The following is a 22080-nucleotide window of genomic DNA, read 5'->3' as shown; positions in this document are numbered from 1 at the left end:
TTTTTGGACAAAGTTTGTGTGTTTGTTTTTTTTTTTGTTTTTTGTTTTTTTGTTTTTTTTCCTTCATTGTTTAAGCACTGCTTCCAGCCAAGAGTGATACCATATATGCCTCATAGCTGTAGAAAAGGCTAAAATTGTTATCTTTTTACAAAAAACAGCTGAACATGAGGTTTTTGGACCAATTTTGTGTTCTCCATTCTTTAAGCACCGGTTTGAGCACCGTTTAAGCACCGGCACGGTTTCAAAAGTACCGGTTTGGCACCGGTATCGGATAAAACCTAAACGATACCCATCCCTAGTGTTGAGCGCTCAGTGCATCTGCGTTCGACTACTACGCCTAGGCTGCACTGTCGAGTGCAGATCCACTGAGCGTAGCGCAAGCTAGCAAGACAGAAGCTAAGCTCGTTGCAACATGGCAACTGCCTCAATGCTACCCGAAATTGAAGCTCCCCCACCCTCATTCAGATCTGGTGTTTGGAACTGTCTTGATTTTCATGTGAAGCATGACCCTGATGGTAAGCGCGTCATGGACAAAAGTAAAACAGTATGTCGGCTGTGCCACGCAATGCTCAATTGGTGGGAACTAGTGTGTTAGCGCAGTTAGCTTGTTAATGTGTTGACGCCGTCCAGCCCCACACACGGGGCGATCCATGGTAACTCGTTAAGGGAGATTTGTGGCGTTAACGTCATTTTAACGAGATTAACGCTGACAGCACTAGTGGGAACACAACGAATATGACTGCACATTTATGCCGACATCATCCTAGTGCAAAGACAAGTGGAAGCAGACAAAAACAACAAGCACGCATGCCACAAACTTTACAGACTGATTTAGACAGCTGTTAGCACATGATTCTCCTTATAGGGACCTGATATGTTTAATATGCTGCTGAGAATATAGCCAGAAGAAGAGTATAGTATAGCTTTTACTTTGGAAAGAGCCATTTCTCTGTAATAAACTCTCTTTTCCAAAGATGAGTGATTCCTCAATCAGATTTATTTATTTATTTATTTTTGTTGTTTCATCAACATTAAATTTAAAAACTGTACTTTTGAGTTAAAATATATATTTATAATTTTAATAAATGACAAATTAAAAAGGCATGAAAATTTTTGTCTCTAAAAAAATATTGAACCGTGACACCAAAGTATCGAACCGACTGAACTGTGAATTTTGTGTATCGTTGCACTCCTAGTGTGAGGTAAAAGTGCTACAATGAAAAACATTTCAAGAAAATGTAAAATAAATGTATTCCAGGATAAAACTCAGCTGTCTTTGTCTTAACGCTGCAAATCGTTGTGTCGGCTCACTGGGCATTTGATTCCAATAACAGGCCTCAGTCTCTCCTGCTACTGGTCTGCATACTGCTAAATTTGGTATCGGTGCTCAAACCTTTTGTGTCTGTTTGCCCACCTCGGGAAGCAAAAATTTGTTTTTTTGTCAGATGAACATATGAGACACTTTGACTCTTCAGTGCAGTGTGGAGCCTAACAAAGATCTGTTTTGTGTCCCAGCTGATCAGCAGGAGAAGAGTCTGACGGAGCAGCAGAGGAACATTTTCAGCTACTTGGACTCAGCTCAGCCACTACAGAGGAAACAATGAGCTCAACACAGAAGGTGACAGACAGAGCTGGGCGATATGACCAAAAATATTTATCACGATATACATTTGAAAATTTGCGATAACAATATAACTGATGATATAATTGATGCAAGACAAAATACTTTACAACTCCACAACTTTATTAGTGCAAAAAAAAACCCCATCAATGTATTTGCACTTAAAGAACTATGGGCTCAAAATGTGGTCATAAATATTTTGTACTTGTAAAAAAGATTTGTATGTGTAAAAAGAATTTGTGTGTGCGTAAAAAAGATTTGTGTGTGCGTAAAAAAGATTTGTGTGCGGACTTAGAAAAAAAACCCCTGCAAGTTACAAATGCGGATTTTGACCCTATTTTTCTTCCTTTCATCTGATTGGTCAATCAGATTTCTTTCGTGGTGATGAAGGAAAACGCTGGGTTGGCATGTAAAAGGGCATTTATTCCCTTCAAAGACCTGCAGTTCAAAAAAAGCGCCCCTCCGACAGCCAAACCCATCTGTTCTCTGATTGGATTGTTACATTTGTGATTGACCAATCAGATGAAAGGAAGAAAAATAGGGTCAAAATCCGCACTTGTAACTTGCAGGGGTTTTTTTTCTAAGTCCGCACACAAATCTTTTTTACGCACGCACAAATCTTTTTTACAAGTACAAAATATTTATGACCACATTTTGAGCCCGTAAACAAGCAGCTTTTTTTTTTTTTTTATGTGTATTAAAATTTAACAGTGCAAATGCAAATGTCAGCCAATTTCCTCTGGAAAATCCTTTTGGTTAAACTCTCAGCAAGCAATTTGCATTTGCACTGTTACATTTTTATATAACTTTAATACACATAAAAAACAGCTGCTTGTTTAAGTGAAAATATATTGATGGATTTTTTTGCACTAATAAAGTTGTGGAGTTGTAAAGTATTTTGTCTCGCCTCAATTATATCGTCAGTTATATTGTTATCGCAAATTTTCAAATGTATATCGTGATAAATATTTTTGGTTATATCGCCCTGCTCTACTTTCATGTGTTACTGTTTAGGCTTAAATTGGTTTGATGTTTGGTGCCTTTTCCTTAATGTAAAAAAAACCCCTTAGGTTACAATCAGACATTTTTCTTGCATTTGATTTGATAAATTTTGATCTTTTGATTGATAAACTAAAATGTTATGGATTTTCACCAGCTGCTTTGTGCTGGAAAAAAATTATTTGGACAGAAGATAGCAGAAGGTTTATTGTAATGGTTGATAGGTTTGTAGCTTGAACCTATCCGCTGGAACGTTGAGGACAATATAATTACACTGCAAAGCAAGACACAAGTAGGCAAAGTTCTTCATGGTACTCGTGCACGGGAGAGACCGGACAAACGCCGTTCCTTCGCTTGACCCCAGTTGCTCTCGCCCGCTCTCCCGTACCACTGTTCTTTTATTGAGGTTACATGAATATGCATCGGTTCATTAACATATGACGTCTACATACACACAAAGAGTACCTTGCCTGTGTATGTGGGTGTATGTGTGTGTGTGTGTATGTGTGTGTGTGTGTGTGTGTGTGTGTGTGAGATCCAGATGTGACCCTGTGAAGACTCCCCAAAGCTGGTGCCAGGAGTCTAGCGGTCCATCTGAACAAAAGGCTCTTATACTTAAACAGATATACGTGTGCTTGCTATACCATAAATCAATAAGAAAAGATATGACCTCTCCTAGGAGGTGTGATCTACGCCGGAACACTCTGTAGAGGGAGTGAACGCACTCCCCCTTCATGCTACACAGAGCTGTTACAGACCTCCTAGGATGAGACATTCTTTCAATCTACAAATGATTATACACCTCTAAGCATATATGGTTAAATATTTCTAAGCATAAATGACAATCAACAATACAAATCTAACAATGGTTATTTCTCAGTTATGAACTGCGGTTTACCCCAAGGCAGCTGGCTCGCTCCACTTCTCTATTCAGTTTTCACTGATGATCTGCAATATGTCTTGGCTTAATCTTGGGTATGCCAATGATTCCACCATGTTTTATTCAGCCAGTGACAACTCTGAATTGACCAACGTGTCACAACAAAATTTGCTGAATGTGTTTGACTGGATAAGTAAAAACAACATGATTTTAAATGTATCTAAATCCAAATCTGTTAATTAGAAGCAGATTAGTCAACAGCCCACAACTGAGTCTTTCCATAGCCAGTGTTAGAACACGTCACCCAGATGAAACTACTCGGCGTTACCATAAATCACCACCTTTCATGGTCTCAGCACATCAATTGTTTTTAAGAAAATGGGACAAGGCATAGCTATGGCTATGAAATGCTCTTTCTGTATCACTTCAATTATGAAAGATGTCATTAATGCACTAGTAATGTCTCATCTGGAGTATTGTTCAATCATTTGGTCAGCAGCTAATAAGACAGATCTTAACAGACTTCAGTTAGTCCAGAATAAAGCGTCCAGATTAGTGTTAAGATGTTCATACTATAATAATATTGATAAAATGTATTATCAACTTTCTTGGCTTCCTGTACAGACTAAAATATTCTATGGCTTACTTGTATTTATAAAGAAAGCAATTCTCTTAAACACACCACATTTATTTCTGCTCAGCTGCAGTATCCAGATGAAATACATAATCATATTACACAGTTTTCAACAAACTGCAATTTAGTAAATGCTCGAGTTAAAAGTAACTTTTTGTAAAACTGTTACATTTAGAGCAACTTTTAAGTGGAATAAATTGCCTTATAAAATTAGAGAATTATTCAAACTATTCAAAGCTTCAATGAACACTTAACTATGGAAAAAAAAAAAAAGGATCCATAACTCAAAATTTCAAGTTACTTTTCTCAAAATTTTGAGTTATTAACTCGAAATTTCGAGTTAGCGCTGCCAATCAGTAATATATGTGAATGACGTCATTTCCTCGTTACCCGGAAGCTGAAGCCCTCAGCTACAAATGCTACAACTAAGCTTACATCCAGTCGTGAATGCACAGATTGCTGAGTGTTTTCAGCCTGGCTTCACAAATGATGAAATCCCTGTGTTATTAGCTGAATCACATGGTGTTACTATCAGCAAACGTACTCGCGAAAGCGCCAATTTGTTGGGATCCGTTTTTGAGTGCACGTTCCTCTGCCATGTGCTTCCGGGTAACAAGAAAGCGACCTCATTCACCTATATTTTTGATTGGCAGAGCTAACTCGAAGTTTCGAGTTATATTTCTCAAAATTTCAACTTATGGATACTAGCTGTTTTGTTTTTATTTAGTGGCGGAAACGGGCTTCCATACTTAAAAGCCGATTCACAGAGCTTTTAGTTGTTGTAAATATTGTAAGAGATGATTTGTTTTTGAAATTTGTGTAATGTGCCTGAATGTTATTGATATTATTATTATATTGTTATTATTGATTGCTTATATTTTAACAATTGTGAAACCTCATTGTGGATGTAAGAGCCAAATCATGTGGATATCTTGAATCCACTTTATTGTATAATATTTTATGTGATAGTATTTGACGGAAGATGAGCAACATCTGTTGTGGAAGCTAATGGGGTTCTTTTTAAATAAACAAAAATACGATTTAATATCACTGAATAATTATGTATAAATCTATAAAAATTAAAGAAATATGTAATAGGAAACTACACTATAATATAAATTATAAAATAATATAAAAGTGTGTGTGCATGTGTGCGTGCAATCACGAGGGATGGGCATGATTTTAGTGTTTGAACAGTCATGAATTATTTTTAACAGCAGGTTGGATGTAATGTGTTAGAACTACCAGCAGGTGGGGATAAGAGACCTTTAAGGTGTTTGGTGCCACACTCCACCTTCAGGTTTAAAACTAGTGTTAATGGAGGGAGTTTGAAGGTTGAGTTTGTTCCACGACTGCATTTCACTCACTGCCTCTGTTTGTATCTCTGTCACTGCAGGACCAACATGGAGCGAGAAGTCAGCGCTCTCAGGAGGCCGACAAACCTCACAGAAGAAAGGGAGAGAAAAAACACACCTGTGACGAGTGTGGGAAGGGTTTTACTGAGAAGGCTAATCTAAAACAGCATCAGGTCATCCACACTGGAGAGAGACCGTTCAGCTGTGACTTGTGTGGAAAGTCTTTTTCCTGGAAGGTTGCTCTAAAACAACACCAACTCATCCACAGTGGAGTTAAAGCGTACAGCTGTGATCAGTGTGGCAGAGCTTTTACTCGCAGTAGCAACTTACAGAGCCATCTAGTTACCCACTCTGGAATTAAGGCATACAGCTGTGACATCTGTGGAAAAACTTTCAGCCAGAGAGGGCACCGAAATACACACCTAAGCATTCACACCAGACATGATGTGTACAGCTGTGAACAGTGTGGAAAACAGTTTGTAACTTACACACAGTTACAACAACACATGTTTAGCCACACGGATGAGAGACCTTATAAATGTGACCTGTGTGAGAAGACTTTTAAAGCTCCACGTTACCTGAGAGAACACCAACAGATCCACACCAGAAAGAGACTCTACAAGTGCAGTTACTGTGAGGTATGTATTTATATTGTTATCTTGTCATTTTAGCCTGACTGTTTGGAACAACTCTGCTCATTAAACTGTGTTAGCATGTTAGCAATTCTACTGCATGGAAAAGCAGCTCTGAGTGATTATTCAGATTTTCATGTCAGTTATGATTTTAGTATTACTGTAGTATTATGGTGGTAGTATTGTAGTTATTGCAGCCCAGTAAACTGAGTGTGTTAACTGAAACAGTCAAATGTAATTGGACGTCTGCAGAGATGCTCTTTATTTCAGGCGACGTTCAGGATAAAAGTGTTGAAGGACTGACTTACACTGTCTTTGTGTCTTTGTTTAGAAGCAGAGCGACACAGATGGATCCAGTTCTCAACCCTGTCATCACCGTGGTGGTGGGAAAGACTTTCGTTGTGACCTCTGTGGAAAAACTTTCATTCAGCAAAAGACCCTAAAAAGACATCAACGTAGACACACTGGAGACAAACTGAAATACTGCAAAGAATGTGGGAGAAGCTTCCCCACATCAGGTGACTTAAAACGGCATGAACTGATTCACAGTGGGGTTAAAAAGCACCTCTGTGATCAGTGTGGGTCATCCTTCACCACTACAAATAAGCTTAAAAGACACAAACGAGTCCACACAGGAGAGAAACCATACAAGTGCAGACACTGTGACAGAAGCTTCTCAGATTCAGGTCATCGTAACAGGCATGAACGTACACACATGGAAGGAAACTACAGCTGTGACCAGTGTGACAAGAGCTTCAGGAATCTCAGTTCATACTCCGAACACAAACGATCCCACGTTACTAATAAACTGTTTCACTGTTACCAATGTGCCCAAACATTCACCTCATTGTCTGCTCTGTGCAAACATCAGCGTGATCACTCAGGGCTGAAATCACTCCCATAACTGGATCACAGTGAATCTGAAGAGACAGAAAGATCCTCTGGTTTCAGTGTCAGACTCAAAAAGCTTGAGATCAGGCTCCACAGAGTTCAGATAGAATCATTTAAACTTGTGTTGAACTGAACTGGTTGCTGGGCTGAACTTCTACATAATACAGATTTACATGGGATCTTATTTTCTGTCGTTTTACTGAGTCAGTTTTGTCCTTTTTTCTCTGTCCTGGTTTTGCTCGTCTATAAATAATTGAAACTCAGTCAAATAGTTCATTGTTCTCCAGCAAAACGTTTTGGAAACTCATGTTTAACCTTTAAAACTCTGACATGTTTTAGCACACAAGGCTTCATCGGGGAGTTCACTCATGATTGGACCATGAGAATAAAGGTTTTTAGTTCTTTCAAAGAGAGTCTTGGAGGTGTTTGATGTTTCTGTTTTTCTACAGAAAGGAAGAAACTATTTTTCTTGCTTTATGTAGTGTGGAAGTTTTTAATGTTTCTTTCATCTGTGATGTTCTTGAATGTGTTGACATGAAGATGGTACAAATAAACTGTCCTTTTAGCTTTAGCTCCTAATTTATTCATTATTTATGGATGTAGCACAGCAGCAGTTTCTTGATTAACACATGGAGGGCTCGGGATCTGATGGTAAATAATGTTTTGTGTCCTTGTACACATCATACAGCTCAGCTGTTCCACAGATGTCAGGTTTACACAGTGGGATGGTTTGTAAGAACGCAGCTCTCCTGTGGATAAATCCTTACTCTTAGCCTCAGGACCTCACACAGTCCCAGCAGGTTCGGTCAGAAGATTTATCCCTTATACCAAAACGTCACTGGTTGAACTGGCTGCGTGCATCTCTGAATGTAAATTGGTGCACTATTAATAGATCACTCTTGAACGGTATCGTCACCCTAATTTGCCCACTTAGTAAATCTCACTCATGGCCAAGAAATTGAAATAAATCTTGTTTCCCTGCTGGATAGTGATCCACTGTAACTCTGCTCCTCCTTCCTGTTTAGGATTTCTGTGGCTGAAGTAAAATTCCCTCCATCCATCACTTATCCCAGCTAACCCAAAGTAAAAGAAAGTTTTGCTCATCTTAAAAAAGCATTACAATAATGGGCATTACCAATGCAAACTGAATAATACAGAAGATGAAAGAAGAGACTTTGATCAGTTAATAAAGCTCATGATCTTGATTCATTGTGGCTGCTACACAGATACTTCTGGGTCACTTCTCTCAGTTAGGAACCTTCCTCACCAAAACTGACTGTTGGACCACACCCCTGGTTTCATGAGAAATTGTTTCAGTCACGATTTCTCTTCCTGTATTTCAGAGTAAAGACTGAAGTGACAAATGGAAACATGTTTAAAAAACGCAATGTGAGAGAGACGTTGAGGTCCTTAGAAGTTACCCTGGGTTTTTCTGTCACCCTGCTAGATGTTACACACCTTGTCATTGGACTGATTTCTAAATTAAATGCGACGTAATATTTGCTCTTGGTTTGTTTCTCCTGTACAGAACCTTGCAGTACAACAGAAACCTAAAAACATTATTTGTAGTTGTTATTCTTAGTTGTTCTGCTGCCTAAATACCACAGGGTGTAATTATGAAGTTATTGAGCTGCATATACTTTACGACCTGCTTAAGTTCGAGGTCACAGCGTCTGTAGAGCAGCTGGAACATAATGAAGTCTACAAGGTTAAAGTTTTATCTTCACTTGTTGTTCTCTCTGCTGCTTGGTTTGATGGATCTGAGAGCTTTTGTTTTTATTACTGTTATTATAATTATCATTAATATTTTACTCTTTAAAAGCTTTAAAATAGTGTTTGTGTTTGAAAAAGTTGATTTAAGAATTGAACAGAAACATCTGTCATAAAAATCGCCCAAAGGCACAGAGACAAACTCAAAGGATGCAACCTGTAACTTTCTCTTCCTTCATGTCAGCACCATCATCGATTATTTATAGTAAATGCATATAGCAACAGTAACACTTTAGTTTGGATTTCATAATTTCTGTAATTGGAAAATATTATTTTGTTTAAAGACAGAAGTGAGTGCGTAGTTACAACATTAAAGTGAAATATTTAATAGTCTAATAACAGATTATGTGTTGAAGCTGTCGTTTCAGGAGGAGAGAAGCTGCAGAGAGGCGTGTAAGACTGCAACTCTGCTTCCTGGTCCCAGCTCTGGATAGTCATATTTTAGGGGGTTTAATAAATGTGTCCATATTTCTAGAAATGAGAGCTGCTCCATCCAAAGTGGGATGGATGCCGTCTCTCCTAACAAGACCAGGTTTCCTCCAGAAGATTTGCCAATTATCTATGAAGCCCACATCGTTTCTTGGACACCACTCAGACAGCCAGCAACTTAAGGAGAACATGTGGCTAAACATGTCACTCCTGGGCTGTATCCCAAAGGCTGCTCGAAATGCGGCCCTCAAATGTTTCCTTCATTTCCCCGAATTTTAAGGATGTGTCGGTGTAGACTTCGTGGCCCAACATATCCCAGATTGCATAGCGCGGCGGTGGATGTGGATAATTTTGCCGAAAAAAACGGTGGAAGCGGAGCGGCCAAAGAGTAAACTTTTAAAAGTAAGTACTGTTATGATGTCTCAACAGGACCTGGAAAAACTAGTCCATGCATTCATCTTTAGTAGGCTTGATTACTGTAACAGCATCTTTACAGGTCTACCTAAAAAATCAGTCAGACAACTGCAGCTCATTCAGAACTCTGCTGCTCGAGTCCTCACTAAGACCAAAAAAGTGGACCACACCAGTCCAGCTCTGAGGTCTTCACTCTGGCTGCCTGTCCGTCAGAGGATAGACTTTGAAGTTCTGATGCTGGTCTATAAAGCTCTGAATGGTTTAGGACCAAAATACTAGTGATGGTGATATAAAGCCTCGTGATGAACTGAAGCTTTCCATCCAACTGGTCGACTCATGGTTCGAAGCATTGTGATGATTCATTTGCTCTACTTCGCCATCAAGTGGACGATTCAAGTGAAACAAGCTCTGTGATTATAATGATGTGACGTGTAAACCGCTAAACTGAATAAATAAATTGTTTTCATGATTATTTATCCCGAATATTGTCTCAGTATGTCTGATACAAAAGAGAAAGTGGAACCTATCAGGACAGAGTTTTGGTATGATTGTGTAACTGTTAGAGCTGGGTATCGTCACTGATTTCTAGAATCGATTCGATCCGATCTGGGTAAATTTTTCCTCAGACAGTCAGAAATGTTATAATTCAGATCACGGATCAGTACATTTCCATATTTTTATATCTATAAAAAGAAAGATGAGATTTGCGAGACTTTATCAAAGGTGTAAGCATCACAGCAGATGCCTTTGTATCAAAGTAGCTGAGGCTAAAACAGAAAAACGATTTTATAAAAATATTCTGCAGTAGATCAAAAACGAAAGAAAACCATTAATCAACATATGAACATTACCTGATGCTGCTGAAGTGAAGCAGAGAAAAGTTACAGAGGTTTAGAGACACGGCTAAGCGTTTTGCATTTTGCATAATTTTAAAAAGTTTACATTTGTTCAGTAGCCTACTGAACAGCAGAAATTAGGTTTTCTTTTTGGAAGTAAGTAAAAGGGAAAAAAACAGCGACCGACAGCGCTGTAAACAACGGTAGACTTGTGCATAACAAGCAAGCGAATAATGCAGAAAACTGATTTTTAGACGGGAAACTGTTCTTGGAGTACAGAGAGAGACCACGAGCTGTGCATGACGTGTGATTTTATCGTGGTGGAAGCAAAATAGCAAAAGTCAGAGGGAATTCATGGCTATGTTTATGTGAAGCGTAGTTTGGATCTTCTTTTGCTGCTGGTTCAGTCAATATTGTTTGGAGAGGTAAAACCTACAGCTTCAGAATCAGCGCAAAAAGGGCGTAAAACACAAGGCCCGCCGACAGATCAGAACCAGCGAGCTGTCGGATTTCGGCCCTAACCGTGTCCGTGCCGTCGGGTGAGAAAGGCCACATCTCACTGATTCTGATGTGTCGGCGGGACCGCGCTTTGTGTTTACGTCTTTGTGCATAATAGCCTACGTGTATCTGCTGTCATTTACTGTTTTAGCTGTTTGGTGGTTGTTGAAATTTAGTGAGGTTTAACCTGAGATTCTGGCGTTTGGGGCAAAATAAATTTATATTAAAAATCGATTCAGGATTTTAATGAATCAATATCACGTTATCCAAGCTAGAATCGATTTTAATCGATAATCAAAACCCACCCCTAGTAACTGTGTAATCATGCTTATGTACATCTGGATAATGACACAAACTGTGTGGCGCTCCACTTTTTAATAAACTAAAAGACATTATAGGATCTGTAGTGTTGTTTATTTATATTATGGTACTTATCAGTTGTGATATTTATTACTGTGTGCATACTTTATTAGAAGAGAAAAAAAATCTCTTCCTTGCTGGTTCCATCGAAGAAGAAATGCTCAAGTAACTGTGTAGCACGTAGGTAATCCAATTCCACAACACAGCGTGATGAGGGAATCAGCTGTGTTTTGCTGCCCATTTTATTTCGAATCTGGCGCGAACCGGCGAGCCAGTTCCTGAATCAGTCACGTGGTACGGACTGCCCACGAGGCCTTGAACGTCACTGCATACGTAATCAAAGCGAGCCTCGATACGCGCTTCACAAAAATTCCCCCGAGATTACTCGACACGCTTCGAAGCTTCGACACATCACTACCTCTCACATCTAAAGGTAAGTGTCAAGGTAACTTTGAACTGTTCAGTCAATCTTGAGTTTATCGAAGTTTTCTGAAGGACGCTTTCTGTTGCTCTCTGTGAGAGAAGACCGTTAAAGGCGAGGCTCTCCAGAGTGTAGCAAAACAGGAAACCACAGCTGGGTGTGTGTAATGCTGGGCTTATGCTGGGCTTACACTGTGCGATTTTTGGCCCATTTTGAGCCGATTTTTGAGTCGTGCGACCGTTTTGGCGATCGGCCCGATTTTGGCCTTCATCGTGCGTCGTGCATCGCGTAGTATACGTGGGCTAATGCTGGGCAGACACTGCGATTTTTTTCAGTCGCGCGATTCAGCTCCTACTCAAACTGTACGTTGACTCGCAGGGGTTAGAAGTTCATAGGTCACGGTGCAGGGTCTCACACTATACGGCCCGATGCTCTGATGCGACCTGAGTGCTCACACTGTGCGTCCATAAAATGAAGGTTATAACGGAAATTCTGTCGCTCGCTCTCTCTCTCTGTCTTTCACTCACACAGACACACCACCACCATCAACTTTGCTAAATTGCTAATGAAAAACATTGATCAGGCAGCTGTGATTGAGCAGCAGTGTAGATCCAACTATTTTCACGGTTGTTGTGGTCGTGATAATTTTGTGAGGCCACATCGAAAAGGCTCGAATGAGCTTTCCAAAGTTCTACAAGTTGTGCCCCCATCGCTTGTGTCCAGATCACACATGTGCTGCGCCGTCTTTTTCGCTGACATTTGTGTTTGCGCGTGCGCAGTGTGACAAACTGCGGTGACACCCTGGTCAGTTCTTCTTTCATTGACTGAAGGGTACCAACAATTTTGTCCACGTCTACGGCGCTACTCCCTCGGACCGAGAAACCCCTCTCTCTCGGGTCTGGGTGACGGTATTGCTCTTGAGCTCATGTAGAGCACACTGTCCTTGCTAGAGACAGATGAAGGCGGATTCCTCTTCACTCAAGTCTTCCTCCGACAGCTGGCTTCACCAATTCACTGTTGCTGGCTGCAAAGGGTTACTACTCACTTGCAGGAGTGGCCGCAACCACTGGCAATAAGCTGCTCTTTATAGAGGACTCATGCTCGGGGAGACGTTTTCTGGTCCACCCTCTCTCCCAGAAGAGCCCCAGGAACGCTTGTGTCATCTTTGCATACCTCCACAATTACATATTGTTTAGTCTTTAAAAAAAAAATTGAGATTTTCCGTGTACCACCAGAGAGAGACTAAGTACTACTAGTGGTATGTGTACCACAGTTTGAGAACCACTGTTCTAAACCATGCTGTGAAACTCCTGGGGACCACCCCTTAAGGGTGAGATTAAAAGTATATGTGTATGACTGAGGGGCTGCCCCTCAGATCTGCTCTGGGAGAAACATAAGAATGTAGAAGAGGTGAAGGGAGTGTGTTTTTAAAAAAACAAAACAAACAAATACGTTCGATAAAGTGCTTTCGGTTCGGTATGCATATGTATCGAACAATACAAAATCTTTTATTTGTTTTATCAACTTTTCTTCCAACGATGCTGTCTGTGTTGAGCGCTCAGTAGATCTGTGTTCGACTACCCCGCCTAGGCTGCACTGTCGAGTGCAGATCCACTGAGCGCAGCGCAAGCTAGCAAGACAGAAGCCAAGCTCGTTGCAATATGGCAACTGCCTCAACGCTACCCGAAATTGAACCTCCCCCACCTTCATTCAGATCTGGCGTTTGAAACTATCGTGATGTTCATGTGAAGCATGACCCTGATGGTAAGCGCGTCATGGACAGAAGTAAAACAGTATGTCCGATGTGCCACGCAATGCTCAATTGGTGGGAACTAGTGCGTTATCGCAGTTAGCTCGTTAACATGTTGATGCCGTCCAGCCCCACGCACACGATCCATGGTAACTCGTTAAGGGAGATTTGCAGCGTTATGGCGTTAACGTCATTTTAACGAGTTTAACGCTGACAGCACTAGTGGGAACACAATGAATATGACTACACATTTACGCCGACATCATCCTAGTGCAAAGACAAGTGGAAGCAGACAAAAACAACAAGCACACATGCCACAAACATTACCAGAGTCATTTAGGCAGCCGTTAGCACATGATTCTCCTTATGGGGACCTGATATGTTTAATATGCTGCTGAGAGTATAGCCCAGAAGAAGCGTATAGTATAGCTTTTATTTTGGAAAGAGCCATTTCTCTGTAATAAACTCTCTTTTCCAAAGATGAGCGATTCCTCAATCAGATTTATTTATTTATTTATTTTTGTTGTTTCATCAACATTAAATTTAAAAACTGTACTTTTGAGTTAAAATATATATTTATAATGTTAATAAATGACTAATTAAAAAGGCATGAACATTTTTCTTTTTTGTATCGAAAAAATATCGAACCGTGACACCAAAGTATCGAACAGAACTGAACTGTGAATTTTGTGTATCGTTGCACCCCTAGTTGGAGGTAAAAGTGCTACAATGAAAAACATTTCAAGAAAATGTAAAATAAATGTATTCCAGGATAAAACACAGCTGTCTTTGTGTTAACGCTGCAAATCGGTGTGTCGGCCCACTGGGCATTTGATTCTAATAACAGGCCTCAGTCTCTCCTGCTACTGGTCTGCATACTGCTAAATTTGGTATCGGTGCTCAAACCTTTTGTGTCTGTTTGCCCACCTCGGGAAGCAAAAATTTGTTGAACATATGAGACACTTTGACTCTTCAGTGCAGTGTGGAGCCTAACAAAGATCTGTTTTGTGTCCCAGCTGATCAGCAGGAGAAGAGTCTGACGGAGCAGCAGAGGAACATTTTCAGCTACTTGGACTCAGCTCAGCCACTACAGAGAAAACAATGAGCTCAACACAGAAGGTGACAGACAGAGCAGGGCGATATGACCAAAAATATTTATCACGATATACATTTGAAAATTTGCGATAACAATATAGCTGATGATAAAATTGACACTAGACAAAATACTTTACAACTGCACAACTTTATTAGTGCAAAAAAACCCCATCAATGTATTTTCACTTAAACAAGCAGCTGTTTTTTATGTGCATTAAAGTTATATAAAAATTTAACAGTGAAAATACAAATGCCTTGGAGCAAATGTCAGCCAATTTCCTCTGGAAAATCCTTTTGGTTAAACTGTCAGCAAGCAATTTGCATTTGCACTGTTAAAAATTTATATAACTTTAATACACATAAAAACAGCTGCTTGTTTAAGTGAAATTACATTGATGGGATTTTTAATAAAGTTGTGGATTTGTAAAGTATTTTGTCTCGCCTCAATTATATCGTCAGTTATATTGTTATCACAAATTTTCAAATATATATCGTGATAAATATTTTTGGTCATATCGCCCTGCTCTACTTTCATGTGTTACTGTTTAGGCTCAAATGTGTTTGATGTTTGGTGCCTTTTTCTTAATGTAAAAAAACCCCTCAGGTTACAATCAGACATTTTTCTTCACTGAACCAAGCTGGTCATTTTACCAGCTCAGCTCTAATCATATGACAGATAATTTATGGTATAAACATCTAGATGATGGGAAAGTGGTGTTCTTGGACATGATTGTTGGGCTTCATTTCTGTACTGAACAGTCATTTTAAGTTTAGCTGGTAAATAACAATTAGCTAATGTTGTTCATGAGACTAAAGTCATCTCACTTTGGTAACGTAACTATAATATGGCCAATAATATAGTTATTGTATTAATCACTTCACTCAAAGACAAGTATCTTTGACAGTGTATATATAGATGTATCATATATAAGAGACAAATATTGTTCCTTTAATTTGTTGGCATTACTAAATTTGGCTCAATGCTTACATATATGTGTAAAAAGCAAATGTACGAGCTGTGATAACTGTGTCTGATAAAATGAAGAGTAGACTGATATTGAATATTCCTTTATTGGGTGAGAAAATCAGACCATGTCATCACTGCTTTAAGTCATACAGAATAGATATCAGAGCCTTAAACAGGCTGACTTCTGTTAAATGGGTCAAACTGGGCAGAAAGTATACAAACACATAACATCCTTATAGAATATGATGTAACACTATAGATCAACTTACCTCAGAACATATAAAGCATATAAACAATTACAGCAATATGATGCAACAAACACAGCAGTGCTACTGATCCAAAATACTCAAAGCTTCATAGAACTGAAACAAACATTTATTTTTAGGTCCATTCTGCTGCTGATACATACTTTAGGTTTCTGAACATTAAACTTGTTGCTGCCTTTCATAGTGTGTAACTTGAAGGCCCTGAGTACTTTCTCCCACACTGAAAACACTGGAATGATAAAATTATTTGAACATTACCTAATAAGACTGATTCAGAACAGACAGTTAGTTATTTTAAACTTTCCTAGCAGTCCTTCACAAACAGGGAACAGTCTGTCTATTCTCTCCATCTGTCAGCTGCTGCTGGCTCTTCCTCCTCCTCTTCCTCACACATTGCTGAGTTTGTCTTGGTGGATCATCAGGGGTGCAAAGCCTCACAGATGATGTGCAGCAGTGGGTCCCTCAGTCTGTCCTCACTCTGGACACTTGCAGTTGTCACACATGGAAATCAAATGTGTGATAAGCTGCAGGATTCAAACACAAGTGTAACTTATAAACACATGTTCATACTTTTATTCCACAATCAGAGAGAAAGAGAGAGAGTGCAGGACAGACAGACAGGTGACAGTCTCAGGTGTATACACTGCTACAAAACAGCACCAGAGAAGCAGGATTTAGTGTTTGTGTTATTACGAGTGCTACACAAGAAGAGTTCCCAGATGGTGCAGTGGACACGTGTGTGACTCCTGTGATTAAAGGATCTTTTTTTCAGCTTAACGAGTGAACCGTCAGCTCGTTCAAACACACGTTAAAGTGCGTTTGGCTCGACACCACCGAACAGAGGCAGCAATATAACATAGCTAACATTAACAGTGCAGTGAATCCTGCTTGTGCCGTGATATTCAGGACTGCAAACCGAGCAGCATCACTGACTTTCAGCTTGTTGTGTTTGTGGATATATGACTGACTTTAATTATCCACAAAATCATCACATTCTCTGTAAGATTAAGGTCGACTATTGAACAGTGAATATTTTAAAGTAAAGGCTTTAAAACCAAGTTAGTACAAACATCACTAATGTCACATAACTTTGCCAACATGTGGCCAACAGTAATGTTTTAATGTTCTTCATTATTCAACATTTGCACATAAATAAGTGAAATAATATTCAGTACTCACTTTTAAAAGTTTACTCGCAGTTTTTTCGGCAAAATTATCCACATCCACCGCCGCGCTATGAAGTCTGGTATATGTTGGGGCATGAAGTTTACACCGACCCATCCTTAAAATTCAGGGAAATCAAGGACGCATTTGAGGCTGCATTTCGAGCAGCCTTTGAATTGGGACAGCCTCACTGTCGCTGTGACGCAATCGGCCTTATAATGCGGCCTTTAAGGCTGCAGACCCTGAATTGGGATACAGCCTATGTCAGGCTGATTGGGTTAGAATGGCAGACCTGACATGTTAAAAGGAGGGTGGTGCTTGAAATTATTGTTCTTCCATTGTAAACCATGGTGACCTGCAAAGAAACGCGTGCAGCTATCATTGCGTTGCATAAAAATGGCTTCACAGGCAAGAATATTGTGGCTACTAAGATTGCATCTAAATCAACAATTTATAGGATCATCAAGAACTTCAAGGAAAGAGGTTCAATTCTTGATAAGAAGGCTTCAGCACATCCAAGAAAGTCCTGCAAGCACCAGGATCGTCTCCTAAACACGATTCAGCTGCGGGATCAGAGTGTCACCAGTGCGGAGCTTGCTCAGGAATGGCAGCAGGCAGGTGTGAGCGCATCTGCACGCACAGTGAGGCGAAGACTTTTGGAAGATGGCCTGGTGTCAAGAGGGGCAGCAAGAAGCCCCTTCTCTCCCCCCAAAAAAACATCAGGGGCAGATTGATCTTCCACAGAAAGTATGGTGAATGGACTGCTGAGGACTGGGGCAAAGTCATATTCTCGGATGAAGCCTGTTTCCGATTGTTTGGGGCATCTGGAAAAAGTCTTGTCTGGAGAAGAAAAGGTGAGCGCTACCATCCGTCCTGTGTCAGGCCAACAGCAAAGCATCCTGAGACCATTCATGTGTGGGGTTGCTTCTCATCCAAGGGAGTGGGCTCACTCACAATTTTGCCCCAAAACACAGCCATGAATAAAGAATGGTACCAAAACAGCCTCCAACAGCAACTTCTTCCAACAACAGTTTGGTAAACAACAATTCCTACATAAGACACACAGGATTATAAGGGGCACCGTCGATTTTCAGAAAAATCAAAGGATTGATTTTAAGTGTGCCGTATTTTCCAAAAAACACGGTAATAACGACGGCCTGCTAGCATGCTCTACCACAAATAGTGCTTTGTTGTGTATCTGAAGGACGAAAGCTAAACCAGTTCCACACCACTGAAGTTGAAGCATTTTTACAAACCAATTCTGGTTCATCTGTTTCATTCAACGATCCGCTTTCACCCTTCTCATTCTCCGTCACCGCCATGCTTTTTCCTCCATGTGTGTGTGAAAACAAAAGCACTGCGCAAGCGTGTTTTACCCATATTCTATCGTAATATTTGAATTTCTTATTGTTTCCCATCATTATACCGGTATTACCGTATGGGGGTGCCTACTGGGGTCAGCGGGGTCACTTGCCCCTCCCTTCCTTCCCTCCCCATCTCCAGCTGCCTCCCTCTTCCCGCTCCACCACAACCACCCACACATGCAGGGCCTACCCCCCCCCCCCCCCCCCCCCCTCTGTCCCCTTCTGGCTGCCTCTGCCTCAATTTTATCCCACAACTTAGACATTCACATTACTCACACTCTCATTACACATACATATAGGATCTTGGGGGTGGGCACGCTACACGGATTCCAAATTACCATCAGGGTGTACACCTCACCCCTGGCGTCGTTGCCCACCTCTCAATTTTAAATACACGTAGACATTGAGGGCTAGCAGGAGGGACTATGCGCTTACCTGCTGCTCTCTGGCAGGTAGCTCCATGCCCTCCTGGGTTTTAAATGCACCTTAGAACACACATGCATCAACACTACAATGAGCGGGTGGAGGGAGGTTTTGGAGTCTTCTCTCACCCCCATTCTCTGCGGCCTGCTGGAGCGGGGGGGCTAGAAGGAGGAGTTGGCCGTCCAACTGGGGTCTGGAGTATGGGGCCTCCCTGCTGCTGCGGAGTCGGGGCGGTCTGCCTCTCCCCACCGCAGGCAAAAGGGTAACACCACCTGGGTCTGGGTGCAGTTCCCCCCTCCAGGGGCAAGGGTACCTAGACCCGGTTCGTAGAGTACGCTTGGGGAGTGTGATCGTGTGTACAGCGTCTCTTTATGTCTGTCTCCACGTTGGTTGAGTGTGGAGTAAGTGCATATGAGAGCATGAGGGTGGGAATGGATGTTTGTGTCTGTGTGTGCCTGTATGTCTGTGTCTATATGTCAGGTTGGGTGTCAGGCGCCACCTCTCTGGGGACATCTCAGGCCCTCCAAGGTTTGGAGGCCTATCTCCCCCTACCACCACTTCCCCTGCCAGTGGCGGACTCCCTCAGGTGTCGGTGCGTTGGTGGTTCTTTGTGTCCGGGGATGGGCGTCCAGGTACACACCAGCTCACTCCTTGGCGGCCGCTTATCGGGGCTTGGAGCCTGGGGCTCGCTCGGGCCACTTCGGAGGTGGGGTGCCCCCGGCCTCTCGGCCTGGTGCTCGGTCACTCAGGCACGGCTGGCTGCCGGCGGAGCTCACGGGCACGTCACTGCAACCCCCCTGGCTTCTGCTCCGCGGCTGCTGAGCGAGCCCTCATCTGGGACTCTCCTCAGCTCTTTCTGGGACAGTGGCGCGGCTGCCCCTCTGTTGGTCTTCCTTGGTCTCTTGTGTTCTGGGGGCCTCTGGATGTCTGGAGTTTTGATCTCCTCCATACCTGCTTCATGCCCTGGAGGACGGGGCTGTGCCCCCCCCCCCCCCCCCCCCCCTCTAGCAGATCATTACATGAAGGAACCTTTTAAAAAAAACAAGCGCGTCCATGCTCACAGGTGTACACACGGGTGATCACACCCACAAACTACACCCTTTTTGGCTCCTACCTCAAACCACACTGTGTTCTGTTGATCTTATGTGCTGCACAATAATGTTTAATATTTAGTATTTACTGTCATATTCCCATATATCATTGTGATGTTGTTTTTTTCTATTACTCTTGTTCTCTTCTGCTTGTTTTCTTTTTTCTTTCTCAACAGGTGATCCAGGTGATTGATATATGCATTTTTTCTTCTTTTTCTGCCCATTCTGTTGGTTTTTGTTTTTTGCCCTTCTCCCCCGTCCCTCTTCTCAGCTGTTTCTCTTTCCCTCTTTCTTTCTCCCCTTCTTTCCTCCAGTCAAGTCTGTCCCATATTCAGTAAGTGAAAATAAAATAAACAATAAAAGGTGAATCAAATGGACCATTACGGCAAGGCTGGGATGGTCAATTTGGTAAAGTAAATCCGTTGGGCATCTTTCTTTGCCTTTAGACAATAATTCTGATGGCAAAAGAGCCAAACGGGACAGGCCAAAAAAAAAGAAAAAGATGTTCATACTACACTAATATTGATAAAATGCATAATGAACTTTCTTGGCTTCCAGGCTAAAATATTCTATGGCTTACTTGTATTTATAAAGAAAGCAATTCTCTTAAACACACCACATTTATTTCTGCTCAGCTGCAGTATCCAGATGAAATACATAATCATATTACAGTTTTCAACAAACTGCAATTTAGTAAATGCTCGAGTTAAAAGTAACTTTTTGTAAAACTGTTATATTTAGAGCAATTTTGAAGTGGAATAAATTGTCTTATAAAATTAGAGAATTAGCAACTATTCAAAACTTCAATGAACATTTAAAAGCTGATTTACAGAACTTTTAGTTGTAAATATTGTAAGAGATGGTTTGTTTTTGAAATTTGTGCAATGTGTCTCAATGTTATTGATATTATTATTATTATTATTATTATTATTATTATTATTATTATTATTATTATTATTGATTGCTTATGTTTTAACAATTGTGAAACCTCACTGTGGATGTAAGAGCCAAATTATGTGGATATCTTGAATCCACTTTATTGTATAATATTTTATGTGAGTATTTGACGTGAGACGAGCAACATGGAAGCTAATGGGGTTCTTTTTGAATAAACAAATAAACAAACATAGGATTTATTATCACTGAATAATTATGTATAAATCTATACAAACTATAGAAATATGCATTAGAAACAACAAGTGTGTGTGTGTGTGTGTGTGTGTGTGTGTGTACACAATCAGGAGGGATGGGCATGATTTTAGTGTTTGAACAGTCACGAATTATCATTATTATTATTATTATTATTATTTATTTATTTATTTATTTATTTATTTATTTTTATTTATTTTTTTTTTCCAGCCTGATATTTTTATTAAAGTTTTTGCATCGACTTTTACAAAAGACAAATTGAACAATATGCCGTTTTCTTTTTAAAGAACATAAAGCAATATAAGACATACACTCCCACCTCATAATTATAGCAGTACCAGTGGGTATACAAACAGAAAAAGGAAAAAATCCAATCTAATAATACTAGTAACAAACCCTAGGGTACAAGACAACAGTTCCTGAGTGTACAAGGGAGATGTGGAGAGTATCCAAAACCCCCACCTCCACACAGACACATAAAAACCAAAACGCACAAACAAAAAAAAAAAAAAACCAAAAAAAAAACCCCACACATGATAAATGGTCAACTTAGTTATAGGGATAAATCAATTCTGTTAGAGAAAAGAAATATGTATAAAGTAGTTAAATAAATATCATAGAACGCAGGCACAATAGAATCCATATACTTAAACTTAGGCCTCTTACTTGAACATAAGATAAGAAAAAATAAAATATGATAGAGTCTGAGCTGGCTAATTGGGAGCATTGCGAGACCGCAAAGTCTGAACATGATCAAAAAAGGGTTGCCAGGTCTTAAAAAATTTGGCCGTAGACCCGCGCAGGGTGAATTTAATCTTTTCGAGTTTGCTAAAATGCAGAACGTCTCTGATCCAGATTTCCCAGGATGGGGCAGAAGGGGACTTCCAACATAGCAATATTCTGCGTCTTGCCAATAAGGTGAGAAATGCGACCAGATCCGCTTGAGGCGTCGGCAAGGCAACTGAATCAGGAAGAACCCCAAACAAAGCAGTTAAGGGCACAGGTTGGAGGGTTAGCTGGATGATCTTAGATAAAATCAAGAAAATATTAATCCAGTATTGTTTGAGGGAT

The 22080-nt window shown here is 40.5% G+C and overlaps 1 protein-coding gene across 1 annotated transcript in view; it reads left to right on the top strand.

The window, feature by feature from the left end:
• Positions 1–22080, top strand: part of LOC146567045 (uncharacterized) — a 34066-nt gene that overhangs the window by 9362 nt on the left and 2624 nt on the right. Inside the window, exons 2-3 of the mRNA XM_085286664.1 lie at positions 1516–1618; positions 5531–6127. Of these exons, the coding sequence (XP_085142790.1) occupies positions 1601–1618; positions 5531–6127 (615 nt within the window). The 5' untranslated portion in view covers positions 1516–1600. The remainder of the gene's footprint in view (positions 1–1515; positions 1619–5530; positions 6128–22080) is intronic.

Source organism: Mchenga conophoros, linkage group LG9 (genome assembly GCF_057382185.1).
Source record: "Mchenga conophoros isolate Kocher_MC1m ecotype Shallow Benthic linkage group LG9, M_conophoros_male_GT1.1, whole genome shotgun sequence".
Lineage (NCBI taxonomy): Eukaryota > Metazoa > Chordata > Actinopteri > Cichliformes > Cichlidae > Mchenga > Mchenga conophoros.
This window is presented reverse-complemented; position numbering and strand designations above follow the sequence as displayed.